General features: G+C 44.8%; 1 protein-coding gene and 1 non-coding gene across 3 annotated transcripts; both read left to right on the top strand.

Annotated features, from left to right (window-relative positions):
- The first annotated feature begins 3,102 nt into the window (after nucleotides 1–3,102).
- LOC111957473 (ubiquitin-associated protein 2) lies at nucleotides 3,103–27,808 on the top strand. Of its 2 annotated transcripts, XR_011474737.1 has the most exons (27): nucleotides 3,103–3,191; nucleotides 4,828–4,965; nucleotides 5,627–5,704; nucleotides 7,649–7,759; nucleotides 8,425–8,581; nucleotides 11,743–11,829; nucleotides 13,752–13,815; nucleotides 13,991–14,076; nucleotides 14,424–14,479; nucleotides 14,572–14,627; nucleotides 15,044–15,233; nucleotides 15,394–15,655; nucleotides 16,129–16,409; nucleotides 16,649–16,842; nucleotides 16,950–17,178; nucleotides 17,490–17,529; nucleotides 17,666–17,795; nucleotides 21,307–21,364; nucleotides 21,544–21,754; nucleotides 22,044–22,135; nucleotides 22,323–22,373; nucleotides 22,718–22,796; nucleotides 25,581–25,919; nucleotides 26,194–26,296; nucleotides 26,540–26,612; nucleotides 26,864–27,047; nucleotides 27,624–27,759. XR_011474737.1 is itself a non-coding variant. In XM_023978302.2 (26 exons), the coding sequence occupies exons 2-26, from the start codon at nucleotides 4,870–4,872 to the stop codon at nucleotides 27,714–27,716; spliced, it is 3,297 nt and encodes a 1,098-aa protein (XP_023834070.1). In that variant the 5' UTR covers nucleotides 3,103–3,191; nucleotides 4,828–4,869; the 3' UTR covers nucleotides 27,717–27,808. The 2 variants fall into 2 exon arrangements, 1 of the variants encoding a protein (XP_023834070.1); XM_023978302.2 differs by lacking the exon at nucleotides 26,194–26,296 and having other exon boundaries at nucleotides 27,624–27,808.
- LOC111958274 (small nucleolar RNA SNORD121A) lies at nucleotides 17,245–17,320 on the top strand. Its single transcript, XR_002876511.1, has one exon. It is a non-coding gene; the product is annotated as a small nucleolar RNA SNORD121A (small nucleolar RNA).
- Nucleotides 27,809–27,821: the final 13 nt, after the last annotated feature.

Raw genomic sequence — 27,821 nt, 5'->3', positions numbered from 1 at the left:
CAAGTCCATATTATGGCAAGAACAGCTCAAATAAGCAAAGAGAAACAACAGTCCATCATTACTTTCAGACATGAAGGTCAGTTAATCTGGAACATTTCAGGAACTTTGAAAGTTTCTCCAAGTGCGGTCGCAAAAACCATAACGTGCAATGATGAAACTGGCTCTCATGAGGACTGTCACAGGAAAGGAAGACCCAGAGTTACCTCTGCTGCAGAGGATAAGTTCATTAAAGTTACCAGCCTCAGAAATTGCAGCCCAAATAAATGCTTCACAGAGTTCAAGTAACAGGACACATCTCAACATCAACTCTTCAGAAGAGACTGCGTGAATCAGGCCTTCGTGGTCGAATTGCTGCAAAGAAACCACTATTAAAGGACACCAATAATAAGAAGAGACTTGCTTGAGCCAAGAAACACGAACAATGGACATTAGACCGGTGGAAATCTGTTCTTTAGTCTAATGAGTCCAAATTTGAGACGCAGAGAAGGTGAACAGATGATTTCAGCATGTGTAGTTCCCACACTTTTTTGGTTACTACATGATTCCATGTGTTATTTCATAGTTTTGATGTCTTCACTATTATTCTACAATGTAGAAATAGTAAAAAATAAAGAAAAACCCTTGAATTACTAGGTGTGTCCAAACTTTTGACTGGTACTGTACTTGAGACCACTCATGCTGTAAACACAATCCAGTTCCTTGCATTTGACGTAACAATAGGTGATGCAGCTAGTCAAGATGCTCTCAATGGGCCAGCTTTAGAACCTTTTGAGGATCTGAGGGCCCTTGACAAATCTTTTCAGCCTCCTGAGAGGGAAGAGGCGTTGCCGTGCCTTCTTCACGACTGTGTTAATGTGTGTGGACCACGATAGTTCTTTAGTGATGTTGACACTGAGGAACTTGAAGCTCTCGACCTGTTCGACCCTCCATTTCCTGTAGTCCACAATCAGCTCTTTTATCTTGCTGACGTTGAGGGAGACGTTGTTGTCCTGGCACCACACTGCCAGGTCTCTGACCTCCTCCCTAAAGACTGCCTCATTGTCGACGGTGATCAGACCTACCACCGTCTTGCGGTCAGCAAACTTGATGATGTTGGAGTCGTGCATGGCCACACAGTCGTGGGTGAACAGGGAGAACAGGAGAGGACTAAGCACACACCCCTGAGGGGCTTCATGTTAATGGTAAGCATGGAGGATGTGTTGTTGCCTACCCTCACCGCCAGGGGGTGTCCCGTCAGGAAGTCCAGGATCCAGTTGCAGTGGGAGATGTTCAGTACCAGGGTCCTGAGCTTGGAAGGGACTATGGTGTTGAATGCTGAGCTGTAGTCAATAAACAGCATTCTTACAAAGGTATTCCTTTTGTCCAGTTGGGTGAGGCCAGTGTGGAGTGTAATAGAGACTGCGTCATCTGTGGATCTGTTGGGGCGGTATGCAAATTGGAATGGGTCCAAGGTGTCTGGGATGATGGTGTTGATCTTTTTTTTTTTATTACTTTTTATTTTAGCCTACTTAGTAAATATTTTCTTATTTTTGAACTGCACTGTTGGTTAAGGGCTTGTAAGTAAGCATTTCACGTTAAAGTCTACACTTGTTGTATTCAGCGTATGTGGCAAAAAAAGTTTGATTTGACCAACCTTTCAAAGCATTTCATGGCTATAAATGTGAATGCTACGGGGCAAGTGATTTAGGCAGGTAACCTTGGCGTTATTGGGCACAGGGACTATGGTGGTCGGCTTGAAGAAGTTGGGTTTTCAGACCGGGTCAGGGATAGGTTGAAAATATCAGTGAAGACACTTGCCAGCTGGTCAGTGCATGATCTAAGTACATGTCCTGGTATTCTGTCTGGCCCCGCGGCCTTGCGAATGTTAACCTGTTTAAAGGTCTTACTCACATCGGCTATGGAGAGCGAGATCACACATTCGTCCGGAACAGCTGGTGCTCTCATGCATGGTTCAGTGTTGCTTGCCTCGAAGCTAGCATAGAAGGTATTTAGCTCATCTGGTAGGCTTGTGTCACTGGGCAGCTCGCGGCTGGGTTTCCCTTTGTAATCCATGATAGTTTGCAAGTACTGCCACATCTGTAGAACGTTAGAGCTGGCGTAGTAGGATTACATCTTAGTCCTGTATTGACGCCTTGCCTGTAATCCATGGCATCTGGTTGGGGTATCTACAGTGTCTTCAGAAGGTATTCACACCCCTTGACTTTTTCCACATTCTGTGGTGTTACAGCCTGAATTTAAAATGGATCAAATTTAGATTTTTTTTGTCCCTGGCGTTACCACAATACCCCATAATGTCAAAGTGGAATTATGTTTTTCTAAATGTTTACAAATTAATGAAAAATGAAAACCTGAAATGTCTTGAGGCAATAAGTATTCAACCCCTTTGTTATGGCAAGGCTAAATAAGTTCAGGAGTGGAAATGTGCTTAACAAGTCACATAATAACTTCAACAATAGGACAGAGGGCAATGGCGGTCTATTTCCTCATCGACAAAGGCTCATCGGGATGGCAACTCGCCTGCCTCTCTATTGCAGCCGCCGCTCAGTAAAGACCATCCGAGCCCCTGATTTTGCATATAGTGGCTATTTAGATTTTTCTTTCAATTATTGTTATACACATGTGTGGTCTACCTTAGTTGAATGCACTGATTGTAAGTCGCTCTGGGTAAGAGCGCCTGCTAAATTACTAAATGTTTTATCTAAAATGTACTGCTTCGCTTGTGTCCATAGAAAGTGGGGTTGAAATAAATTACTTTGTACCATCTGTCTCTTGATTTGTAACTAACATTTGGGGTTTGAGCTCACAAAATAGTTTAATCACATTCTGTTTTTTTTGCTCTATGTCTACATGTCTGTAATACCTTCCCTTTCTTTAGTCATTTTGGTAGATAAGGATGAACAGAAGATGATTCCTTGAGCTGTCATAAGTAGCTTGCAGGTGGCATAATACCAACAAGAGCCATCCATATCAAATGCCAATGAGGCCAAACAACCACTGACTTATCAACAGCGCGTTCCGAGGTGGAGGGAGCGAGCACGTACACCAGCAGAGTGCGTAAAACAACCTGATCTGCTAGGCCTGTTATTAGTGGCTGGTTCGGTTATTCGGGGTTGAACAACGGCGCGGTGTGTCACGTGACGGCATCTGCTGCTGGCTGAGTGAAGCGTGTTAGCAGGTAAAGAAAGAAAAAGGTTTGTTATGATAATCATAAACAACAACAAAAATACGGTTGATCCACTTTACTGTAGTGATACTCCGAAAATAGATAGACCGAGCCATCATTTCACGTTGCCAGTTAGCTTAGCCACTTCAGTGCTAAGTTAGCTCTAGCGTATCCACATTGTGCTATCGTTTTCAAATGCTAAAAATGTATGCTAACTAGCATGCTAGCCAGATAGCTCACGGGTCAAATAGCTAGCTACCTAGCTATGTCCACACTTCTTTCTAGCGGGTTACATTGTACTATTGTATACAATTTGTAGATATAACGTTACTAGCTACATGTTATTCTTTAATGTAATATTATTCGTCCACGTGTGTGGAGTACTGACTTGGGCGACTGTTCCTCAAAGAGCGACCATTATCATAAATCATTAACTAGGGGTACTAGCTAACTGGCTAATATTAGCCGTTTACACAAAGAGCTCCGTCCAACATTGTTTATTTTGGTCTCTGACAGTGACTGCAAACCAAGTTATCTGCGGTAGCATACTTAGCTAGCTATCAAACGGGCGTTATGGGCTTAATACTGAAGTTAGCTACTATAGTTACAGTAATTTAGTAAACATTTAGCTAGCTAACGTTATCTATTTAACGTTTAGAGCGAGGCAGACAGTTTGGTCTTTGCCCAAGCTTACTTTAGACATGTGAACAAAGAATAGATTGGCGATGTTAACGTTATAACTAGCTACGTTAACGCGTCATTACCTATTTTGTAAGTCATCGTCTTTACTGTGAATCATCAAAATAATAAAGCGCTCGACCAAGCTCATTTTGGGATGCTCTTATTTCTGGAAATAGCTAGCAAACCTAGCTAACAAATCTTACATTAATATAGTTTTTATCTCGATTACGAAGACGCTTAGTTATTTAGCTAACCGAATCCGGTTTGTTCATTTGTGTACCCACCCCGATTAGAGAACACAGCTGTCACAACAACAATGGCAGCTGCTTTGTTAGCTAGACGAGAGCTAGCAAACCAGCTACGCACTATCATTAGATTATCAGAATCACACTTAATTTGTCAATTGGTTGGCTAGCTAGGCCATATATCCGCTTGGCATTCCGTTAATAGCGATGCCTAATTTAGCTAGCTGGCAAACGTTAGTAGTTTTTAGTAACTTCACGGGCACATGTCATGAACCATTGGCACGTCTGAACTTTTTTGGGCAATCCCAAATGGCTGCCCCATGATTTGGACTAGGCGCTGTGGTTTGAATGCCTAGCTATAATGTTGAACGCTAGCTTCAAATCCACATTCGCCACTATCAACAGAGCAATAAAACTATTTATAAATTGCCAGTACTTATAGCTGCCATTTAGTTCAATAAAATTGATTGTAGCCAGATGTATGAGTGATGCTTGTTTGACCATTACATCTATGTTTGTGAGAATGTTTTTGAATGTGTGCGTGAGAGATGTAAGTTGACACCAGAACAGCCCGGTGTCTAAATTTAAACATGAGGAGCTATGGACAGGGTTATAGTCTTACATGGCACAGGCAAAGTTGACGACAAAAGCAAGACTCAGTACAAGTAGTCCTGTGAGGTTGAAATGATTATGATGTCCATTTGACTGACTGCCTCCCCCTCCATTGATCTGTTTCAGATTTTTCTATTTTGTACATACATTGTTTTGTATATACTGTATATGATGACTTCAGTGGTCAGCAATCCAGCTCGAGGAACTCGAGACAGAGCGCTGCCCACCACCACACAAACCACACAGCCACAAAAACAGATACAGGTGAGTTTCATACACAATTTCAGAGTAGCAACATTGTACAGTGTAGTTTTGGTTGCTGGCAGAGGTGACTGGTACTAAGAAAATGTAGCTGCGTGTAGCTCTGATGCAATGGATTTAAAAATGTTTTTATTTGATTAACCCACTGCAGTGTGCAGATAAATAGTTTTTTCTAAGTGTTCTGTTGCGTCTGCCTGCACTTCGTCAAATCAGTGATCTCCCCCCCTTACACTTATGGTACCAGTAACATAGTAGAATCTTTTTATTGGAAAGATAATTTCTAGCTGACATGAAAGATAAAGGCCATATCGGCATATGTTTCAAACCATTTTGAAAGTGATTGAATATTGCCGTTTCTAAATGTTAAGACGCAGCATCAGAGTTGTAGTTCACATGGTGCCAACCGTTGGTGAATGTAACCGCTGAAAACCCTTACATATGGAGAATGGTTTTCAAGAGCTACATATACTCATGTCTTGGCCAACTTGACTTAATGTCCCAACAAGCCTTTGAAATACCATACACAGGGGTCGCATGATCTTTTCTCATGTTATTCCTGCCATCGCCAGTACATATTTCAAATGTGCCTATCACCTTCTAGTCTTATCACACACAAACAAAATGGAGGTCACCTGGGTGTAACTACTCTATTTTTTGAATGCAGGCCACAGCGGAACAGATTCGGCTTGCCCAGATGATCTACGACAAAAATGATGCCGACTTTGAGGATAAGGTCAAACAGGTGAGGACAGTGTGTGAAAGATGTGGTGAACGTGGCATTTGTATAGCAGTCTGTATGATGTTTAAGTACAGTACACTCATCCCACACATGTCTGTTTGTATCCTCTTTGTATTTGTGAGTGTGTTTGTCGGCACTGCTAAGTTGTTTTATGTGCGCACGTGCTGATTAGGGCAGTGAACATTTAAATGAAATTTGGATCCTTAACGTTAAGAATCCCTAACCCTTCCCCCAAAGAATTCCTCATAAAATTAAATTCACAGTGCAGTTATCACAAAATATATACATTTCTTGGTTAGTCTAACTACACGATAAAGGCCTGGGAAATGTTTTAATTTGAAATAAAACCAGAAGAGGTGAACAAGACATTCCCAGGTGCAGATTACCAAGACAGCCCGTGGTGGCCCCTCTTTCCCTCGCGCTGGCTCGCCCGGGTTGCATTCATTACGCCCATTCTGTATCGCGAAGGAAGCAAACTAAACGGCCGAGACCTACCTCACTTTGTCCAATTGAAACTCTCGTTTTAGTTCCAAACTAATGATTACAGCCCACGCTCTTTCTTTTAGCTAATGATGCGAGTTTGTTCAGTCTTCGGTTTGTTGTGGCTAGAATATCCTACCCTATTTATTGATTAGGTCCTGCTTTACTGAACTTGCAAGCCAAGAAATTGAGAGGTACGGCTGTAGCCGATAGATGAGCCTGGTGCACGGTTCTTGCTCTCTGCCTAGTGGCCGGCCTGCCTATACTGTGCCCCTCTTACTCCATCCCTCGCTAATTTGCTATGAAAGATCCAAGTGTTTGTGTATCTGGAAGTACAGCAACTAATCGGTCTGTCCCAAAAACACAAACGTAGGAGTCGATTTCTAGCAGAATCGAATGTTGACACTCAGAAATGGAGTCCACACCAGGAGTCTCCTCCACTGTCATTGCCGTTAACGGTTAGAAAAATGTGTCAGAGAAAGGCAAGCGACAGCAGCGAAGTCCCGTATGGCAATACTTTGAGAAGGAAATGGCAACTTTTGGAGGTGGAGTTGGGGTACAGTAATGTTAGTACATGTGCAATGTTTAATCATCTGAAAGGAACTCGCCGTGAGACCCAACCCGTTGCCGACAGCTGCATTGTGAATTCAAGTGGAATTTTATTGATTTTCCTCTTTTGTACTTTTCCCCCTTTTTCCTCCCCAATTTCGTGATATCCAATTGGAAGTCGGTCTTGTCCCATCGCTGCAATTCTCCTACGGACTCAGGAGAGGCAATGGTCGAGAGTCACGTGTCCTCAGAAACACGACCCTGCTAAGCCACACTGCTCCTTGAAACACTGTTCGCTTAACCTGGAAGCCAGCCGCACCAATGTGTTGGAAGAAACGCCATCCAACTGGCGCCCGAGGTCAGCCACAAGGAGTCGCTGGAGTGCGACGTGACTAGGGAATCCCGGCTGGCCAGACCCTCCCCTAACCCGTACGACGCTGGGCCAGTTGTACGCCGCCTCATGGGTGTCACGGCCGTCTGTGACACAGCCTGGAATCGAACCCGGGACTGTAGTGATGCCTTAAGCACTGCGATGCAGTGCCTTAGACTGCTGCGCCACTCGGGAGGCCCATTTCCCTTAGTTTTAATGGGAAAATTAGTAAAGAAATTATTAAATGGCAGTTTAAACGTTAAAAATGGTGTACTTGGGGAAAGGGGGTACCTAGTCAGCTGCACGACTGAATGAATTCAACCAAAATGTGTCTTCCGTGTTTCGCCTCAACCCATCTTAATCACTGTCATCTACACCCGGGGAGAAGTTGTTGGGGGATTAACTGCCTTGCTCAAGGGCAAGCGGCAGATTTGTCCACCTTGCTGGCTCAGGGATTTGAACCAGCGAACTTTTGGTTACTTGCCCAATGCTCTTAACCGCTAGACTACCTGCTGCCTAGTGCTGATCATATGTGTATATTCCCACAGCTGATTGAGGTGACTGGGAAGACCCAAGATGAGTGTATGGTGGCCCTCCATGACTGCAACGAGGATGTCAACAGAGCCATCAATTTCCTGCTGGAAAGCACCTCTGACACGGTGAGGTCCACTCTGACACATGAATACACATCCAGTGACACTAACTCTAATTAAAGGGGCAATCTGCAGTTCAAACATCCACAAAGCAAACACCCTGCTACTGTTTTGGTAAACGGCTGAGTGATGGGGCGGGAGAAGTGTAACCACTCTCAAATTTAGAGACTGTTATGGATGCTAGTACTGACCATACATGAGATCCAAATGATAGTTTAAATCATGTTTTCAGCCTATACAGAACAGCTCTCTCCAACCCTGTACTTGGAGAGCTACTGTCCTGTAGGTCTTTGCTGCAACCCTAATCTAGCCTACCTGATTCTAATAATTAGCTGGTTGAATCAGGTTAGTTACAACTTAAGGTTGGATCGAAAATCTCCGCGAGGGTTGCTCTCCAAGGACAGGTTTGGAGTGCCCTGCTAAACAGTGTTTGATCACAATTACATTGTTTACAAACTATGAAGTTAAACTAGCTTGTATTTTGGGTTCTTATAGAGTATGACAGTTGAACTATACATCATTAACTTACCTACAAAAATGAATTCCAATTGCAGGTAGGCTTTTTAACTACTTTATTAGTCAGTCCCAAGTTTGCGCTCAAAGTATTCTCGTGTTTGCTTATTCAGTGTTGAGTGTATTTGTGTTTGCAATAAGGTCTCTTTGTCATTCAGACCTCCTGGGAGACGGTTGGGAAAAAGGCGCGAGGCCCCATGAAGGAGGGAGGACCCTCTGAGACGAAGGACAACCGAGAGAAGAGGGATCGCGAGGCAAGCCGGGGCCGCGGGGGCCTCAACAGGAGGGGCCGTGGAACCAGCCGTAGCCGAGAAGGTGAGAGCGGGACTCCTAGGGCTGTTACAGTGACCATATTACCGCCACAACGGCGGTCAAGAGTCATGAATGTGGTCAAATTCGACGTGATCGTTGAGTCACGGTAACTATTCAAACTGTGCTCTGTAAAGGAATGGCGCTGAGTAGCCTAACCAACTTGCTAATAGTAAAAATTAAAATCCTTGAATGAGTAGGTGTCCAAACCTTTGACTAGTACTGTAGATATTTCTGCCGAGATAGTTGTTGGCTCAATGACTGGAAGTCTATGGGAACAGCTAGCGTAAATGAAGCCATACAGAGTTGGCTGCAACTTCATCTTCCAGGTAAGGCGGATCAAATATTACAGTAAGTAATATGACTAAACTCAAATGTACTGAGGGGGTAAAACAAATGTTCTTAGAAAAAATGGGTATAATATGTATGAATACATTGTAAACAGTAAAATTGTCACGCGTAACTAAGTGTATGAAGGTGTATGCTCAATACAAAATTACAACCAACATATTGTGGCTCTGCCACAGTTAGAAGAGAGACTTTCTTTAAGAAAGTCTGTCTGCCACCCATTAAACTATAAATTGCTTCAAATTATTAGTATAAATAAAAAATATCACTTTCACTTAAAGGTAGTCTCGGCAATATAACTTAGATGCAGAAAGGAAATGGCATAGTGACTAAATTTGCGCAACGACGAAGAGTGAACGGTGGCCACGTCATATTAGGGTTCAGGTGGACATGCAAACTAATGTTAGGACCTGGAAAAACACGATCAGTCAATGGGAAATATCACTATACCCTTGGGTAATATTGGTAGAAATGTTACAAATGGGGAGGTTCAAGACCCTCGGAGGGATGTATTGCAAAATGGTATACTGTGGACATCGGAGGTTTGGAGTTAAGATCACACTGAATGGTGGATTGGCCGCTGTGGGGGAAAATCCAGCACTTGCAGAAAGAGGAAATTAGGAAATCATTATACATGTGCTGTAGATGTGAGTAAAAATAGCTGTAAGTGGAAGTTTTGTTGTCGGTTGGTCCGACTCTAATCAGGGGAGGGGTGGTGGATTAGGGGGGATTATAGATGACGCTAACAATTTTATTTGCTAGAACCCAAAATCTGCTGTATTAAAGTAGCAATCCAATTTTTACGTCGATCTTGTTTCAAACTCTAAGCCAAACGCAACGGTAGCCATTTGGACTAAGCTGAATCAGATTCTAAACATCTGAGGCTGTAGTGAACCTTCAGGAGGGTAGCTCTCCAGGAACAGGGTTGGAGAGCCCTGGCATAGAGTTTGAGATTAATAGGCCTGTCGCACAGACAGAGGCAGCTCCCCAAACAGCTGGTTGATGCATGGAGTAAAATGTGTTTCTCTAAGTCTAGTCATTGCGCAACATTGCTATACTGAATCACGTGCGACGAGTTTTGATGGCCTCTTAAAAGGAGGATCCCAGCTTTCTAGTCATAATAAATAAAAAAAATCTCAACTCCTAATGCGCAATGATTCACTTTACATCCGGAGTAGCCTACTGGCAACACGGGACAGGCATCCTATATGCATCTCTGCTGCCTGCGACTGGAACGAATTGCAAAAATCTCTGAAGTTGGAGACTTTTATCTCCCTCAACAACTTTAAAAATCTGCTATCCGAGCAGCTAACCGATCGCTGCAGCTGTACATAGTCCATCTGTAAACTACCCACCCAATTTACCTACCTCACCCCCCATACTGCTTTTATTTATTTACTTTTCTGCTCTTTTGCACACCAGTATCTCTTCTTGCACATGATCATCTGATGATTTATCACTCCAGTGTTAATCTGCTAAATTGTAATTATTCGATTTATTGCCTACCTCATGCCTTTTGCACACATTGTATATAGATTCTCTTTTTCTACCATGTTATTGACTTGTTTATTGTTTACTCCATGTGTAACTCTGTGTTGTCTGTTCACACTGCTATGCTTTATCTTGGCCAGGTCGCAGTTGCAAATGAGAACTTGTTCTCAACCTGTCTCTTATACACATCTAGATGTGTATAAGAGACAGGATTTTGCACACATTGTATATAGATTCTCTTTTTCTACCATGTTATTGACTTGTTTATTGTTTACTCCATGTGTAACTCTGTGTTGTCTGTTCACACTGCTATGCTTTATCTTGGCCAGGTCGCAGTTGCAAATGAGAACTTGTTCTCAACTAGCCTACCTGGTTAAATAAAGGTGAAATAAATAAAAATAAAAAATAAAATGCTATTACCAAGATGGTGCATACGAAAGACATGCCCTGATAATGGCCCGTTAATAATGTGTGAAATTGGTTTCCATTTATTAGTATAATATGTAAAGACAATATTAAATTGTGACTAGTCTGATGGGTGAGAAGAACATTATCACTTGGGAATGAGACTGGCTGCGTGTGCAGTCTAGGCCAGAAACCGAGCGAATGCCTTTGGCTTTTGTCAAATCAATCATCAAATTGCATCATGCTGCCCATATTTTGAATTCTAAGACATTCTACGCTTTATCACGAAGGTTGCTAAATAATTCTAAATTAAGCGTTTAAGACCTGTTTCAAATCACTTTTTACACCACATGTAATAGCCTCTCAATGTGCACACTCCCTTGGAAATCATTTGAGAAATATATTTTCTATTTTATTCAGCTATATGGTCACTTGTATTCATATAACTGAAATCATATGATGGGAATTATAAGCATATCTTGTCTGCTATAAATGAACTAGACCACAGCCTAGGCACCAGGTGTATGGATTTAGCTAAACGTGTTTGTTTATTAAAGGTCAATTACTGTGAGACAGGCAGTCCATTTTCATGACCGCCACAGCCCTAGGGACACCTACCATCCCCCTTTCAAAGGTACTTAAGTCTTTTGTCTTGCCCATTCATCCTCTGAATGGCACACATACACAATCCATGTCTCAATTGTCTCGAGGTAAAAAAAATGAGGCTTTAACCTGTCGTCTCCCCTTCATATACACTGATTTCTGAAGTGGATTTAACAGGTGACCACAATAAAGGATCACAGCGTTCAGCTAGTCTCATGGAAAGAGGTGTCCTTAATGTTCTGGAAACTGTTAAATCGCCTCTTTGTTTTGCGAGTGTCTTGACGTATGTCATTGTTTTTGTTTTTCCCCTTACCTTTCAGTGCGGTCAGAGGAGAATGTGTTTGAAATGGGTCCTGGAGATAGAGGGGCAGACCGTGGTCGCAGGGGGAGAGGCGTTGCTGGCAGAGGTGAGTGTTACTGGTACTAAGAAAAGAATGTAGCCACGTTCTCTAGCTTTGATGCAATGGGAACCCTGTGGTGTCACGATAGTGCTTGGTGTCGTGACACTTGGCCTAGTATCACATCGTTAGTGAAACGCTGGGCTTGCGATGACCTCACTCTGAAAATAGGCACATTTCTTGCAGTTCTAGGATTTTTTCCGGTGTGAAAAATGTCACCTTTGTGCACCTTCACTAGGTTGTACCCTTGCCTTACTTTGAAAATTGTACACACTCTTTAAAAAAAAGTTTGACAACATGCAAGAGATCAGTCCGCCTCATTCATTGCTATGGCCATTGATCTCCTGAAGAAGCTATCCCTTTTCCCTTTATTTCTGTGCCCTCAAATGTTTGGATATACTGGTCAAGTAACCGGATTGTTAAGTAGCTAGATAACTGAACAACGTGCAAACAAATGATTAGCGGCTCGCGAGTCGACCTAGTTTTAGAACTGCCCGCGACATGGATGGAAAATGTGGCCCGCCAATGCGTGATGGAAAGAGGAAATTTGTAGCGCTGGTTATTTGGGACATATCTTGGGCTAGAAAAACACATCTGTTTTCATTGTGGCAATGGTCCAGCCGTGACCGGCACCTTTCTTTAGGATACTACAGCGAAGCCTAGTTATTAGAACAATTATTCTGGCTCTTTATATATATTTCTCGTAAACAAATAACATTCTCGCACGACTACAGAAAAATAAAAACACTGCGGGTGCGCCCTCGCCGCCTCCAGGCTGCGCCTTTCAGCATCCAACGCTGCCTACCAAATAATAAAAAATACACTCGGCAACAGACAGCAAAATATTTGAGCATATACGACATTTACATTTTTTTTTTTTTTTACATTTTAGTCATTTAGCAGACGCTCTTATCCAGAGCGACTTACAGTAGAGTGCATACATTTTTTATACATTTTTAATACTGAGACAAGGATATCCCTACCGGCCAAACCCTCCCTAACCCGGACGACGCTATGCAATTGTGCGTCGCCCCACGGATCTCCCGGTTGAGGCCGGCTGCGACAGAGCCTGGGCACGAACCCAGCCCAGCCTGGGCGCGAACCCAGAGACTCTGGTGGCGCAGCTAGCACTGCGATGCAGTGCCCTAGACCACTGCGCCACCCGGTCCCATTTTTAGAGTCCTGTGTGCCCCACAATAAGATTCCACTACTATGCTGTACGCTACAATAGCCTCCACAATAACCCTCCCTGATCTTAGTTTTGCGAAACCCACTCTCTCTACTCTACGGGGCCCTTGTCTCCCCAAAATGGCATGTGATGTGGGCATTTGTATGTCTGGTAGGTGGTGTAGAATTTAGTTGGCAATGTGTCTATTTGTGTCGCCCAGCTATTACCACAAGTGCCATGCAACGTGTGAAATGTACTGTGTCCTGCAGCTGCTAGGAAGAGGGTGCCGAGATGGGGGGGGGGGGGTTTTGTGGTGTTTTGGTCGGGACAGTCAAAGACAGACGTGGATAGTGTGAGGGTCGGGTCAGGGGTGCCTATGACGGCAGTTGCTGTCTCTAGATGTGTTTCCTCATACGTCTTAACTTAATCTGTCTAGGCTAAGCCCGCTCTCGTATACTGATCTGAAGCCTGTCAAATGGTGTCGCTGTTGTCAAGCTGAAGTCTAAACACTGATTTCTGATAAGCAAGTAACGTTAGGCTTTTAGTCTGTTCAAAATTCTCTACCGGTCTAGACGTGGAACTCGCACATTATTAACATGCCCCCCTCTAATCTATGCTTGTGTGTTTTTGAAGCAACATATCAGACGTGTGCGGAAAACGTATGTCTGTTTTGTTTTTTTACTCACAAACTTCACGTGTGGTTGTTAGACAGGGGTTTGTGTGTCTTGCAGCAGAGGTCAGACGTGTGTCTGTGTGTCCTTAGGGTCGGGGGGTCGCGGCAGAGGAAGAGCAGCTGGTGGGAACCGGTTCTCCTCTCAAGGGATGGGGTGAGTTGGAAAGAGTCCACCCGTTGTCTCCCGCTGTTCATGTCTATTCAGCCCGGTATCCAGGAGGTCTTTAGTGTGTGGGTGGCTGTTTCACTGTATCATAGCATTGCTGAATACTGGCGATTTTAATGATTACACACAGACAAACCCCTAAACAACCCCTCTTCGCCTCCAGACTCTTCAACCCTGCTGACTACAACGCCAACTCGGGCGGGTCTCGCCAGGAAACCTGGGAAACTGAGGGGATTGACGATGGAACAGGTGAGACCTTTCTGGCACGCCAGTTGAGTTTTAGATGGCCAAATGGGTTTCTCTGAGGTGTGAAATGAAGGCCCACTCCTTTACAAGTTGTATGTTTTAGAGCTTTAAAGTGTAGTAGTAAACAACTAGGGTTGTGTTAATTCGGGAAGAACACAGGAAGGGACTACCTAGGTTTGTCCAATAAGAAACACTTTTTTTTGTTTTCTGTTATGATGCGTTTTCTTTAGGGGGCGTCCTAATGAATACAACCCAGATGTTATTGTGCTGACTGAGCTCTGTTGGCCAGAGTAGGCCAGGCATGAAGACGTGTCTAACTTATGTACCCCTACTGTCCCCTACCCGCGTAGGAGGAACATGGCGAGGCACCTTAGAAGACTGGGCTGCGGAAGACTGGAATGAGGATGTAAGTGTTTGCCACTTTTGGCTTTATATTGCAGTGGATACACACACACACACCAAAGGTTCTCTTCCTGATGTTTCTGTTTTTATCAACAGCTGTCTGAGACCAAAGTGTTCACTGCCTCTGCAAACCACATCACACCTGGACACAAGTAAGGGCTCCAATCTAATACTCACCACAGTAAAGCACACTTTACACCCCTGAAATACTCGAGTACCTCTGGCTCTCTCTGCTAGCACGAAAACAAAAAAGTACATTGGCTGGGGTTGGTATGCGTTTCTCTGTACCGGCCTTTCAAATGATGGAGATAATGATGGTTACAAGCACATAGCTGAATCGTAATATGTAGACTACCTCAATCTCTGAATCTCCTTCTGTCCTATAAGTACATTATTTTTCCATTACATTCTCACTCTGCTCAACTTCTCATTGAGATATAAATGAGACGCATTATAAGTAAATTGAAGTGATATCTAATCGTGACAAAGCAGTATCCGGGTACAACACAACACTTTGCATTCAGTGTCCCATTGTAAACTGCTGGTTGTTTTATCGCCCCCTCTGTAGTGTGGACTTAGGCTTGCTGCTGCCCAAGACTGGTGGCGTGGAGGCAGAGCTGGGTGGCATGGAGCCCCCCGCCGCCGAGGGCCTCGGGGGCCAGAGCCTGGTGTTCACCAACTCCCATCACAATGGCACTCGCACCGCCACACACAGCTATGCCAGTGCCGCCGCCAACAGCTACGCCCCCGCCTCCCTGGTGAGGCAGCCAGCCGAACGCATGCCCGCAACATGGTTACACGCATTCATATTCTTATGCTTATACATACACACTAGTATTATGCTCTCAAGTGAATTTAGACACCTGGAAATGCTTTCAGACAGACATTATCAACTCTCTTCCCCCCCCCCCCCGACAGTCCTCAGTCCTGGGCTCTGGTTTTGGGGCTTTGAGTGGGCCCAAGCCGGCCCCGGATGAGGTCAGGATACCAGAGCAGCTCAACGGGCCCCGGCTCGCCCCGCGGCCCAATCAGCAGCTGGTCACAGCGGGCAACGGCAGTGTCGCCAAAGAATCCGGTCCACCTGCAGTTGAAGTCCCCTCGCCCATTTCCGCCAGCGAATTCAAGGCCCCAAGAGTGGAGCATGGCCCAGTTCCAACCTCTCAACTTAAGACACACGCAGGTACTATCACACGGAAATCAAGTTTCAAGTGTGGGTACGTCATTGTCTGTCTGTCTATCGGCTTGTCGATATGGTTACAAGCACATAGCTTAAACTTAATTTTAGCATTTTTCCCCCAGTACATTATCACTCTGTTCAACTTCTCTTTCTACCTCTCCCCCAGTGACACAGTGGGGAGGAGAATCATCAGGGTACACCAAGAACCTTAAGTCAGAGTTCTGTTGTAAAAGCTGCCGCACATATCCGGTCCCTATTTTTTTTCCTTAGTCCAATCCCCTGGGTCCTAACCCCAGATCTGATGAGTCTGGGTAGGTGTAAGCAGTGTAGTGGTGGTGGCGCTAACATTGAAGGGGAAGGAGAAGGGAGTCAATTTTGGACCAGCAGTCATACTGGCACAAGTTTTTCCATGCATGTATTTACTGTACTCCCAATACCACTATAAACCCTTTTGTCGGTCTCTCTGTCTTCTCTAGTGGATCTGAAGATGCAGCCAGAGCCGTCCCCTGTCCTCAGCAAACTGGCCCAGCGGCAGCAGCAGGCCCAGCAGAGCTCTCTGCCCCAGGCAGAGCCTTTGTCTCTTCCCCCCTCGGTCCCCACTCCCCCAGGCCACGGCCACTACAACGCCAGGCCCCCGCCTCCCAGAGACGAGCCTTCCCCCGGGGTCAAGCTGGCTCTCGACCACCAGGCCCCCATGGCTGAACCCCAACAGAGGCAGATCAAGACCCAAAGACGCAGAGTACCACCTCCCTCCAAGGTTAGGAAACGTGTGTGGAAATTGAGGCTGCCTGCTCACTCAGTGGGTACATACAAGGAGTGTTTCTCTATTTGTAAACATCTGCAAGTAGTGAGTAACTTTGCATGCTCTTACACAGTGGGTCTGAAATGTCAGTGTGCTCATTAATCACACTGTGAATAGCGTATGTACATTGATGTGATTTCATGTGTAAATGTCCCTCACCCTCTTTCTTTACGTCTCTCGCTTTCTCTTCTCAGATCCCCTCGTCTGCGGTGGAGATGCCAGGCTCGGCAGACGTGTCTGGTCTCAACGTGCAGTTTGGGGCTCTGGACTTTGGCTCGGAGCCCAGTGTGACTGACATGGGCCAACAGGCTGAGTCTACCAGGGAGCCGGCCTCCACAGCCGTACCTCAACCCCAGAGTAGCTTGTTCTCAAAACCTGGACCTGTCAGGTGTGTTTAAAACAAATACAAATTAATTAGCTTAATTAGTCTCACTGTTGTATGAGCGTAGAGGCCACGGTGAACTTGTCTCACACTAGCTCTTCCCTCTGTTGCAGTGAGCCCCTGGGCAGCTTGCCGTCCATGCCTCCGGTGTCGGACCCCAGTTTCCCCTCCCCGTCTCTGGGCTTGCCCAGTGCCACGCCTTCCCCCTCCCTGGGTCTCCCCAGCGCCGCTCCGCCCTCCTCCAACCCCTCGGCTAGCAGAGTGGACAGTGGCACTCCGCGGAGCATGCCCTCGCACCTGGGCTACTCCCAGAGCAAAGACGCCCCCTCCACCCCTCTCACCGTGAGTAACCCACACTATAGACACTGTCTCTGACTCGATTAAGACGACAACTCCTGTCACTCGTAAACCTGGAGATAATGATGGTTACAAGCACATATCTGATTATAATGTAGAATACATCAATTACTGAATCTCCTATGGTCAATGGACATTTTCGAGACTAGGTGTGATTTTAAGATTACTAGAGCTTTAATGTAACAGCACGATATGCCCAAGAACACCCTTTCAAAAGGCTTGTGGCCACTGATACAGGACGTATCATTGTTAGTGAAATCAGATTGCCCTCTGAGTGTCAATGTCTTCTTTCACAGAATGGCTATTGTGGCATGAGGACACCGGGCCCACAGGACTGTAAGTACCCATGAGAATTTGTGGTTGACAAAACAGAAACCCTTTTGAAGGAAAAGGTTTTCTTAGTTCATGTTTAAGACAGAAACGAGTCCAGCGTGCTTGCTTATCTGTCGGTCTCGCTCCTCTTCTTTCTCAGCAACGTCATTGGCCTCTCGTACCCAAAAGCCAGAGTCGCCCCCCATGAGCAGTGAAAGTGGCCCCGTCCACCATGTTCCCTCCCCGGCCCCCATGCCCTCCCACTCCGCCCCCCTGCCATCCCTCAACAGGTAAGCCCATAACTCACCCCCCTAGTCATTCTCATGATAATATTTACAAGTACATAGCTGAATCTTAATAATATGGACTACCTCAATGACTGAATCTCCCGTGTTGACTCAGTAGAATTGAAGTCCTTGTTATCGGTTGGTTCAACCCTTTTTAACCCTATCAGTCCCGAGACCCCAGGAAACGTTGTCTTTTTATTTATCTGCATGTCCAGCCCTTATATTTAGCCTCACAACCATTTTATTTTCAGGACAACCAGGGCTACAAGTAGACCACACAATTTGACATTAACAGTTGCTTTCATGAATTTTATTGACTAATGTCAATTGGAAAAAATAAGGTCCACCAAACCAACCTGATAAAAATGAATTTATATGAAGGATGTAAGTACAGATTGTTTGTTTGCTGGGAAATGAATATCCAACTAATCAGTGACAACTGGTGTTTGTGAGAGCAACTGTGAGCTTATTACAGTGTTATGAACACTGCCCTGGGTTTTCCTGTGATCTGTCTAGAAGAACTCCTTACCTTCTAACGACTCTTGTATAGCTTGTGAGGGTCATGGAGCAAAGCATGTTTGTGAGAGTCTCGGTTTTTAGCTCAAACCATTTGGACTTAACAGACTTTATTTTTTTTAAAGACCCTGGCCCTGTCAGGATCCACCATTGTCTCAAATAGTGCTCTAGTGTTAGTCACACACACTAATGGTATCTACGGCTGCAGAAGAAATGGACGAATCCAAACACACAATGTTTAACTCGCTGCAGTCTAAGCCTACCAAGCCATATGGAATTGCTTTAAAAAGGTCACACCAAGAATCATTGATCTACTTGATTTTTAATTTAAGAAATCTAGAAAGAAATAAAAAATATCTGTATTTTATTAACATTTTTGTTTGGCCTTACTGCTATTAGCTCATACAAACTCATTGATTTAAGATTCACGACATGGAACAGAGTTGTCGTCCCCCCTATACAGTGTCTGTATAAGATACAAGAGAGATCAGGACACGGCAAAAGTTTTAGAACACCTACTCATTCAAGGGTTTTTCTTTATTTTAACTATTTTCTACATTGTAGAATAATAGTGAAGACAAACTATGAAATAAAAAATATGGAATCATGTAGTAACCATGTAGTGTTAAACAAATCAAAATATATTTCACATTTTATTGGTCACATACACATGGTTAGCAGATGTTATTGCGAGTGTAGCGAAATGCTTGTGCTTCTAGTTCCGATAGATATTGCTGCACTAACATGTAATCTAACAATTCCACAACTACCTAATGCACACACCTAAGGAATGGAATAAGAATATATACATAAAAATATATGGATGAGCAATGACAGAGAGGCAGAGGCAAGATGCAATAGATGGTATAAAATACAGTATATATACGATCGTTCAAAAGTTTGGGGTCACTTAGAAATGTCCTTGTTTTTTGAAAGAAAAGCAACAAAAAAGTGTCCATTTTTAAAATAACAAATTGATCAGAAATACAGTGTAGACATTACTATTGTAGCTGCAAACGGCTTTTTATTTATTCTTTATGGTAGATCTACAAAGGCGCCTGGAGGCCCATTATCAGCAACCATCACTCCTTTGTTCCAATGGCACGTTGTTAGCCTTTTAAAATTATAAACTTGGATTAGCTAATTGATCATTAGAAAACCCTTTTGCAATTATGTTAGAACAGCTGAAAACTGTTCTGCTGTTTTAAAGAAGCAAATAAAACTGTCGTTTAGACTAGTTGAGTGTCTGGAGCATCAGCATTTGTGGTTTCGATTACAGGCTCAAAATGGCCAGAAACCACGAACTTTCTTCTGAAACTCGTCAGTCTATTCTTGTTCTCAGAAATGAAGGCTATTCCATGCAAGAAATTGACAAGAAACTGAAGATCTTGTACAACGCTGTGTACTACTCCCTTCACAGAACAGCGCAAACTGGCTCTAACCAGAATAGAAAGAGTGGGAGCACAACTGAGCAAGAAGACAAGTACATTAGTGTCTAGTTTGAGAAACAGACGCCTCACAAGTCCTCAACTGGCAGCTTCATTAAATAGTACCTGCAAAACACCAGTCTCAACGTGAAGAGGGGACTCCGGGATGCTGGCTTTCCAGGCAGAGTTGCAAAGAAAAAGCCATAGCTCAGACTGGCAGGCAAAATAACAATCTTAATGTTTTTTTATATTCAGTCTGAGGTATGTCCTTTGGTCAAATTTGAGCTTTTTGGTTCCGACTTGTGTGTGGTGAAGGGATGATCTCTGCATGCGTATAACCCACCGTATAGCATGGAGGTGTGGGGGTGTTTTGCTGGTGACACTCAGACACACTTAACCAGCATGGCTACCACAGCGTTCTGCAGCGATACGCCATCCCATCTGGTTTGGGCTTAGTGGGACTATCATTTGTTTTTCAACAGGACAATGGCCCAACACATTGTCCAGGCTGTGTAAGGGCTATTTTACCATGAAGGAGAGTTTTATCAGATGACCTGGCCTCCACAATCCTCCGACTTCAACCAAATTGGGATGAGTCGGACCGCAGAGTGAAGGAAAAGCAGCCAACAAGTGCTCAGCATATGTGGGAACTTCTTCAAGACTGTTGGAAAAGCATTCCAGGTGAAGCTGGTTGAGAGAACGCCAAGAGTGTGTAAAGCTCTCATCAAGGCAAAGGGTGTCTATTTGAAGAATCTCAAATATAAATTCTATTTTGATTTGTTTAACACTTTTTTTTTTTGGTTACTATATGATTCCATGTGTTATTTTATAGTTTTGATGTCTTCACTATTATTCTACAATGTAGAAAATTGTAAAATATAGAAAAGCCCTTACATGAGTAGGTGTGTCCAAGCTTTTGACCGGTGGTGTATGTGGATTTTTTAAAATATATATTTTTAATGGATTTAACTTTTTATTTTTTTTGGCACTAAACATTCTCCATATACTTCAATTCATATATATTTTTTAAACTGTTACCGGGGGACCTTCAGATGAGGCCTGTGGGTTCCTAGAGCAAAACCAACATGTTCGTGAGTCACCTTTCCTCAGAGGGGTCATATTAGTGTGCAGCCCAAACTGTTCGGACGCTACAGACAAGTTGGCAGATCGGCTGTACCGACTTCAGACGAGTCCCAAGATGCTTGTGTGGGTCGTAGAGCAAAACGAAGAACACGTGTTTGTGAGAATCATCTTTCCATAGAGGGGGTCATAAGTTTGTAGCCCAAACCGTTCGGACACTACAGATTTTGTGAGGAGACCGATTTTTCGTTATGTCTCAGTCAAACACCGCTCTAGCTCTGCCACAGTGCGACGTCGGCGGATGCGGTGGATTGAGACTAATCAAATGCAAAAGAAAATGTATCTAGCTTAAACTGACAGATTTTTGGGGGGATTCTAGGGGGTTAAAAGGGGTTAGAGGTCAAATGCACTTGCATTATGGTGGGACTCATTGGGTTAATACTTATCAGATTCGATAACATTACCTGTTTTCTCTACTGCTCTCTCTCCAGTCATGTGACCAGTACATACTCATCAGGATCTGCCCTCTCCACTAGCTCCTCCCTCACGGTAAGCACCGCCTCTTCTTGGGCTGACGTAAAACACTTCCTAGACGATGTGTGTCTATGGTTGTTGATCGCCGAGGGACTGATCTTAAATAAGCACAAACGCTGGAGACGAGAAAGGCAACCGATTTAAAGCTAAGCTTCTGTCAGGCTAACTCTCTCTTCCCCCACCCTACCATACAGATGACCAGTGAGGAGAACAGCAGTCTCCACGCCTTCTCCTCCTCGGGCCCTTCGATCAACGCCGCTGTTAGCAGCTCCAATGGCATGATGCACGGCCCCGGAGGGCTTGGTCTGACTGGCAACGCCGCCCTCTCGGCCGCCGGGCGCACCGCCCAACCTCTGCTGACCACCACCTCGGGTGAGTCCAGGAGAACCCTGCCGTCACACATAGGTTTGTTACGGTCACGTAATGGTTCTCCTCCAGGGTTTCCCAAACTCTGTCCCCGGAACATTTCGTTTTTTGCCCTAGCACTACACAGCTGATTATAATAACCAACTAATCAAGTGTTGATCATTTGAATCGGCTGTGTGGTGTTAGATAAACAAACCGGGCACACTTTGGGATCCCGGGGACAGAGTTTGGGGAAACCCTGTCCTACTCCCTCTGCTTATTTGACCGTTGATTTATAGACCAGTGTGATTTTTGACTCCTCTTCCTCTCTCATTCTGATGTTCCACAGGCAAACCCCCCCCTAACCTGGCCCAAGGAGTGCCCCCTCTGTTGGCCAATCAGTACATTATGGGCCCTGGAGGCCTGCTTCCTGCATACCCGGTAACTACGCTACCCCTCTTTTTCCTTTTGCGCGCTCTTGCTCTTTTTTTGTTTCCATGAATTCCCATCCATTTCTCTCTTTCTCTCTAGCCTGCCATTGATTCTTGCTTAGCGAGTTGTGGTTGACTATTTCAGTTGAGATGTATCAACGGACCTGTTTTCATTTGGTCTTTGTCCTGCTCTAAAGCAGATCTATGGCTATGAGGACCTGCAGATGCTTCAGTCTCGTCTGCCTATGGTGAGTGACCTTTCACACATGGAACATCACTTGTGTAGATGAAGAGCAATGCAGCACACATTTCTGTTTGCCCAGATGGACTCTCGAATGGTCTCTGGTTTAGATGTACTTTTAGTAGACCAGGCATAAATAAATGTCAATGATTAATATTGTCTGTTGTGCCCGTCTTAATATGGAGATGATGATGATGATGATGATGGTGGTTACAAGCACATAGCTGAATCCTAATATGTGGACCACCTCAATGACAACCTCCCATCTCCTGTGTAGAATCTGATTTATTTGGTGATGTTTTTTCTCCTTCTGTCTCTCGTTTAAGCTGGTGTGTTTCTCCATCTCTGTAGGACTACTATGGAGTCCCATTCCCTGGTACAACGGCAACGATGCCTGGCAGAGATGGGCTAGCCAACAATCCATACTCAGGTAACGCTTGTTGCACACTCGTTTACAAATGCACTAATCTCTGAGGCCAGAACCAAATCTTGTGTGTTCACCATAATATGGAGATGATGATGGTTACAAGCACATAGCTGAATCTTAATATGTGGACTACCTCAATGACTGAATCTCCCATCTCCTCTGACTAATGAATTGAACAAATGGCTGATTCAGCCCCATCCTGCGATGGAACTATTCATACATACTATTTAATAATAATACATTTAATTTGTATATCGCTTTTGGTGAGTTCTCAACTCTACTGTGGGAGGAGAAACATTAGACAATAAAAACATGCCTTTAGAATCAAGGCAGGTAAAATGGCATAGTGGGATGGGTGCTAAATACATTGGGACTAGGACTGTGAAAAATAGTCTGTAGAAGTGGCTTTTTTGGCCGGTATTTAAAACAAAATAATAATAATAATAAGTTCCCAATGATGGAGGCGCATGGTCAGGGAGAGCGTTCCATAAGCGAGAGGCAAGGTAGCAGAAGGCTGGTTTGGAGGTGACTTAGCCTAATAGACAGAAGCGTGTCTGTTCTACGAAATGAATATATTCCCAAATAAATGTGCACTGAACTGACACGCGTGATTGGTTAATGACAATCATGCGCTCACCTCAGACAGCGGTGTGTACCCTACTGTAGCTGCTGGCGAAGTCATTCAAAGCCTATACTTTATCGCTCAGGATGGAACTTTCCAGTGCTACTATTTTTGCCATGTAATGTTATTAAAGCAAAATCAGACAACCCCATAGTAGAATAGTTGACCTATTTACCTAGTCGGCTTGTGTGTTCTATCCTAGCTAAATATTCCTTGCGAGAGCCATTGGACAAGCAGTCCAATGCACAACAATTCTTAATGCGATCACGGGAAAACAGTTTTGAGAGCAGTGTTGCTTAATAAAAACAATATAAACAAAAAAAAATAATACTTTAAAGTGAACAAAGATTTATGTTTATAATAACAATCAGGATGTAGTGTCCAATGGGGTAAATACAGATGGACGAACCCCATGCTTCAGCCGATGTACATTTTATAGCCATGATGCTTCATCAGTTGGGCTACAGGTGATAATGCTTATTGCTAATAGCACATCTGATACTATAGACCACGCATAGGCTATGTGCAATAGATGGTATAAGGTACAGTATATACATATGAGCTAACTAATGTAAGATACTTTAAACAATTCCACTTTAATAATGTTAGTGACTAGTGTTCCATTTATTAAAGTGGCCAATGATTTCAAGTCTGTATGTAGGCAGCAGCCTCTCTGTGTTAGTGATGGCTGTTTAACAGTCTGATGGCCTTGAGATAGAAGCTGTTTTTCAGTCTCTCGGCCCCAGCTTTGATGCACCTGTACTGACCTCGCCTTCTGGATGGTAGCGGAGTGAACAGGCAGTGGCTCGGGTGGTTGTTGTCCTTGATCATCTTTTTGGCCTTCCTGTGACATCGGGTGCTGCAGGTGTCTTGGAGGCCAGGTAGTTTGCCCCCGGTGATGCGTTGTGCAAACCGCACCAACCTCCGGCCTCACAACCGCAGACCATGTGTAACCACGCCAGCCCAGGACCTCCACATCCAGCTTCTTCGCCTGCGGGATCATCTGAGGGGTGCTGAAGAGTATTTCTGTCTGTAATAAAGCCTTTTTGTGGGGCAGAATTCAATTTTGATTGGCTGGGCTTGGCTTCCCAGTTGGTGGGCTTAGCTCCCAAGTGTGTCCACCCATAACTGTTCCCCTGCCCAGTAAGGTGAAATCCATAGATTAGAGCCTAATGAATTTATTTCAATTGACTGATTTCCTTCTATGAACTAACTCGGTAAAATGTTTGAAATTGTTGCATGTTGCGCTTCTATATTTTTGGTTATAGTTAAGAAAACTGAGGTAAGAGGTGCTTGTCTTGGGGAGGTAGTAAACAAGAATAGGATTTTGGTTGTTTACTTTTTAAAAGCAAGGCACTCAAAAGACTGAACTGGCAGCAATCTGTGCGTTTAAAATATGGCAGTGCACCTTTTCAATGCATTTGTGTCCAGGTGGAGCTGCTACATCCTTTCAGTGAGGCAGATCATATCATTGTCATGTACTTATACAGAAGAGGAGACTTGTTTTATGTATTGTAGAGTGTAAAACGTGTTGAGGCGTTGGTGGAAATGGATTCATTGCATTTTGGTTGGTCCGCTGCACTCTTTATGGACTGGAGTGGGTGACGTCAATAGCCTGCAGAACTGGCAAGTAAAATGTATTGTCCAACTTCGTTGTGCTTGTTGTACTGCTCGCATTGCGAGTGCACACTAGACTTTAATTTGCTGATCGGTTTCCTACCGCCTCGTTGCCTCTGCGGTCTGCATGTTTTCCAGAAGATCCCGTATTGCATAAGGCTGTTCTTGAGCTACTTGCACAGGGTTGTTTAAAAAATCTAAAACTTCGGGGGAATCCTTGTAGTGGAGGAAAGTTGCTGCCATTTCTTATTCTTTGGTCCGGCCTTCTATCCAGGAGATAAGAGAAGTGGCTAGTATTCGAATCCAAACAATTAGCTAGTTGATTGGATAAGTAGGCTAGTTAAATGTTTTCGGTTTAGAAAACTAGATTTTTGTATTCAGTACTTGATTAGCAACTAAAAGTTGAAAATAATACTGCACATCAAAAAGAAACTTTAAGAAATAATTATAGATCAATTCCCACGAACAAAAACCCATTTTGCCTCATCCCCTTCTATGCATTTACCTTTTTTTCATATCGATCACCATCTCTCCTCTCTCTTGTTTAGGTGAAGCGACCAAATTTGGCAGAGGGGATTCGTCATCCCCGGCTCCCCCCTCCAGCCTTTCACAGGGCCCCTCGCAGCCCCCCCAAGCTCAGAGCCAAGGCCAGGGCCAGCAGACCCAGAACCAGGCCTTCCTCAACCCCCCTCTGCCCCCGGGCTACGGCTACACCGGCCTGCCCTACTACGCCGGCATGCCCGGGGTGCCCAGCGCCTTCCAGTACGGCCCCACCGTCTTTGTGCCTCCGGCCTCGGCCAAGCAGCCCAACATGGGCCTGGGGAACCCCTCCAGCCAGTACCACCAACAGCATCAGCCCAGCTACGGCCAGCACACGTATGGAACAGGTATGTGTAAGAGGATGACCTGAAATCAGACCGTGTGTGTCTGTTGTGTGCGTGGCTGAGAGGGAGATCTTGCTTAGCGAGCATGCCGTCCCCCCCGTCCCACCTCTGCCGGATATAGTCGCTGTTCACATGCTATCCTAGCCAGTTACCTTATTGCTTCTCTCTCGGTTCTTCTCCCCCTTCCTCCTCTGCTGTCTTTTAATTTTTTTATTTTTTTACTCTCCCCCCTCCACTTCACTCGGTCCTCCTGGTCCTCTTCCATTCCTCCTCTCAGCTTTTGACGACCTGTCTCAGGGCCACGCGGGGGAGTACAGTAAGGGAGGGTACGGAGGCTCTGCCCAGTCACAGGCAAATCAAGCTGAGCGGCCCAGGGAAAGGTACACTCATTGAACTCGGCTGCCCAGGACGCACCCCCCCCCCTCCCGCCTCCTTCACTGTTATCCGCCGTGATTTACTACTACTGTTCTGAAACACCTTCCTCACTACTAAGAAATACTCCTCACTCACTACTAACTCTTGAAATGGTGAACTCCCTCACTAGAAATGTTGAACATTGCCTACTGGCGCCGTGCCACCTCACAGGGTCAAACTGACATGTTTGATTGTTCTCTCGCTCACAGCTCCAGGTTTGTCCGGCTCGGGCAGCAGTGGAGGTGTGCTGAAATGGGGGCTTCAATGTACAGCAAGACACAGGTGAGTCAGTCCACAAATGGTGTTTAGTTTGTTGCTGTGTAGCTGTTGGGCGTTTCAGCGAAGTCATGTCTGAGAATAACGAATAGACATGAATTTAAACGGCTGGTTGGATTAATTGTGGTTAATAGCAATGCTGTCTGATCGAGGAGCACACAACCTCAGTACACAGGATTGAAACATAAGGATCAATTTAGGATTATACTCAGGCATGACATAATATAATGGTCTTCTGCCCCCTCACCCCACACCAGGCTTTTGATAAGCAGGGCTTCCACACGGGAACCCCCCTCTTCAGCCTGCCGTCTGCCCTGGGGGGCACAGGCCCCTGAACCCGGCGGTGCCCTGGTTACGCCCCAGCCCCCTTCCTCCACATCCTGCCTGCCACCAGCAGCCCACTCCCAGATGCTGCACCATCACCTCGCCCAAGATGGACAGGTAACACCCCCCCCCCCCCCCCCCCACCTGTTATTAATAAACACCGTAGACTTGTATTTCCACTTGCTGTTAATAAACACCATATGCATGGTCTCCTGGTGAGCTGTACCACGCCTCCATGGCGAAACTTGCACTCCTGTAGACTAGATTTTAAATGATTGGATGGTGAAACTTGCATCCAGCCAACCAGAAAAGCAAGGTCGACGCAATTCGGGCATCTTGAAAGTCGAGATAATCCTTGTCCTGCAAGAAACTATTCTTATAGTTGAAAAATTGATTTAGCAAGCAGTAGGCATTTAGAATTGAATGTGGAGTGGAGCTTTATAGTTACATGATGACATCACGTGCCCCACACAGTTCCCAGCATTTTTTCGCAGTGAAGTTAGACAAAATTAAAATCCACCTGTCGGACGGATTAAAAGATTAATCTTGTAGAAGGTTTCTCCTATAGCTGCCGTTTCCGTTACACATGTCATTGTTTTTTTTCGGACATTGCTTTGGTGGAATAAACGTGGGTCAATTGAAACCTGCCTATTGACTTGGGTGTATGTGTGCGCTCTCTCACCCCCCTTGCAGGGTGGTCCGGGTCAGCGCAACCAGTCCAGCAGCATGCAGCAGAAGAGCCAGGGCAACAAGTCCAGCTATGGCAGCCCTTACTGGGCCAACTGAAGGGCACTGTGGTGACACCTAGGGGAGTCTGTCCTACCCCCCCATGGCCCCCCCATCCTAAAGGCTCTGTGTGTGGAGCTAAACAAAAACACACTGCCCAAACAT

This window comes from Salvelinus sp. IW2-2015, linkage group LG33 (assembly GCF_002910315.2).
Source record: "Salvelinus sp. IW2-2015 linkage group LG33, ASM291031v2, whole genome shotgun sequence".
NCBI classification, from domain to species: Eukaryota; Metazoa; Chordata; class Actinopteri; order Salmoniformes; family Salmonidae; genus Salvelinus; species Salvelinus sp. IW2-2015.
Note: the sequence above shows the minus strand (reverse complement) of the source record. Positions and strands in the feature narration are given on the sequence as shown.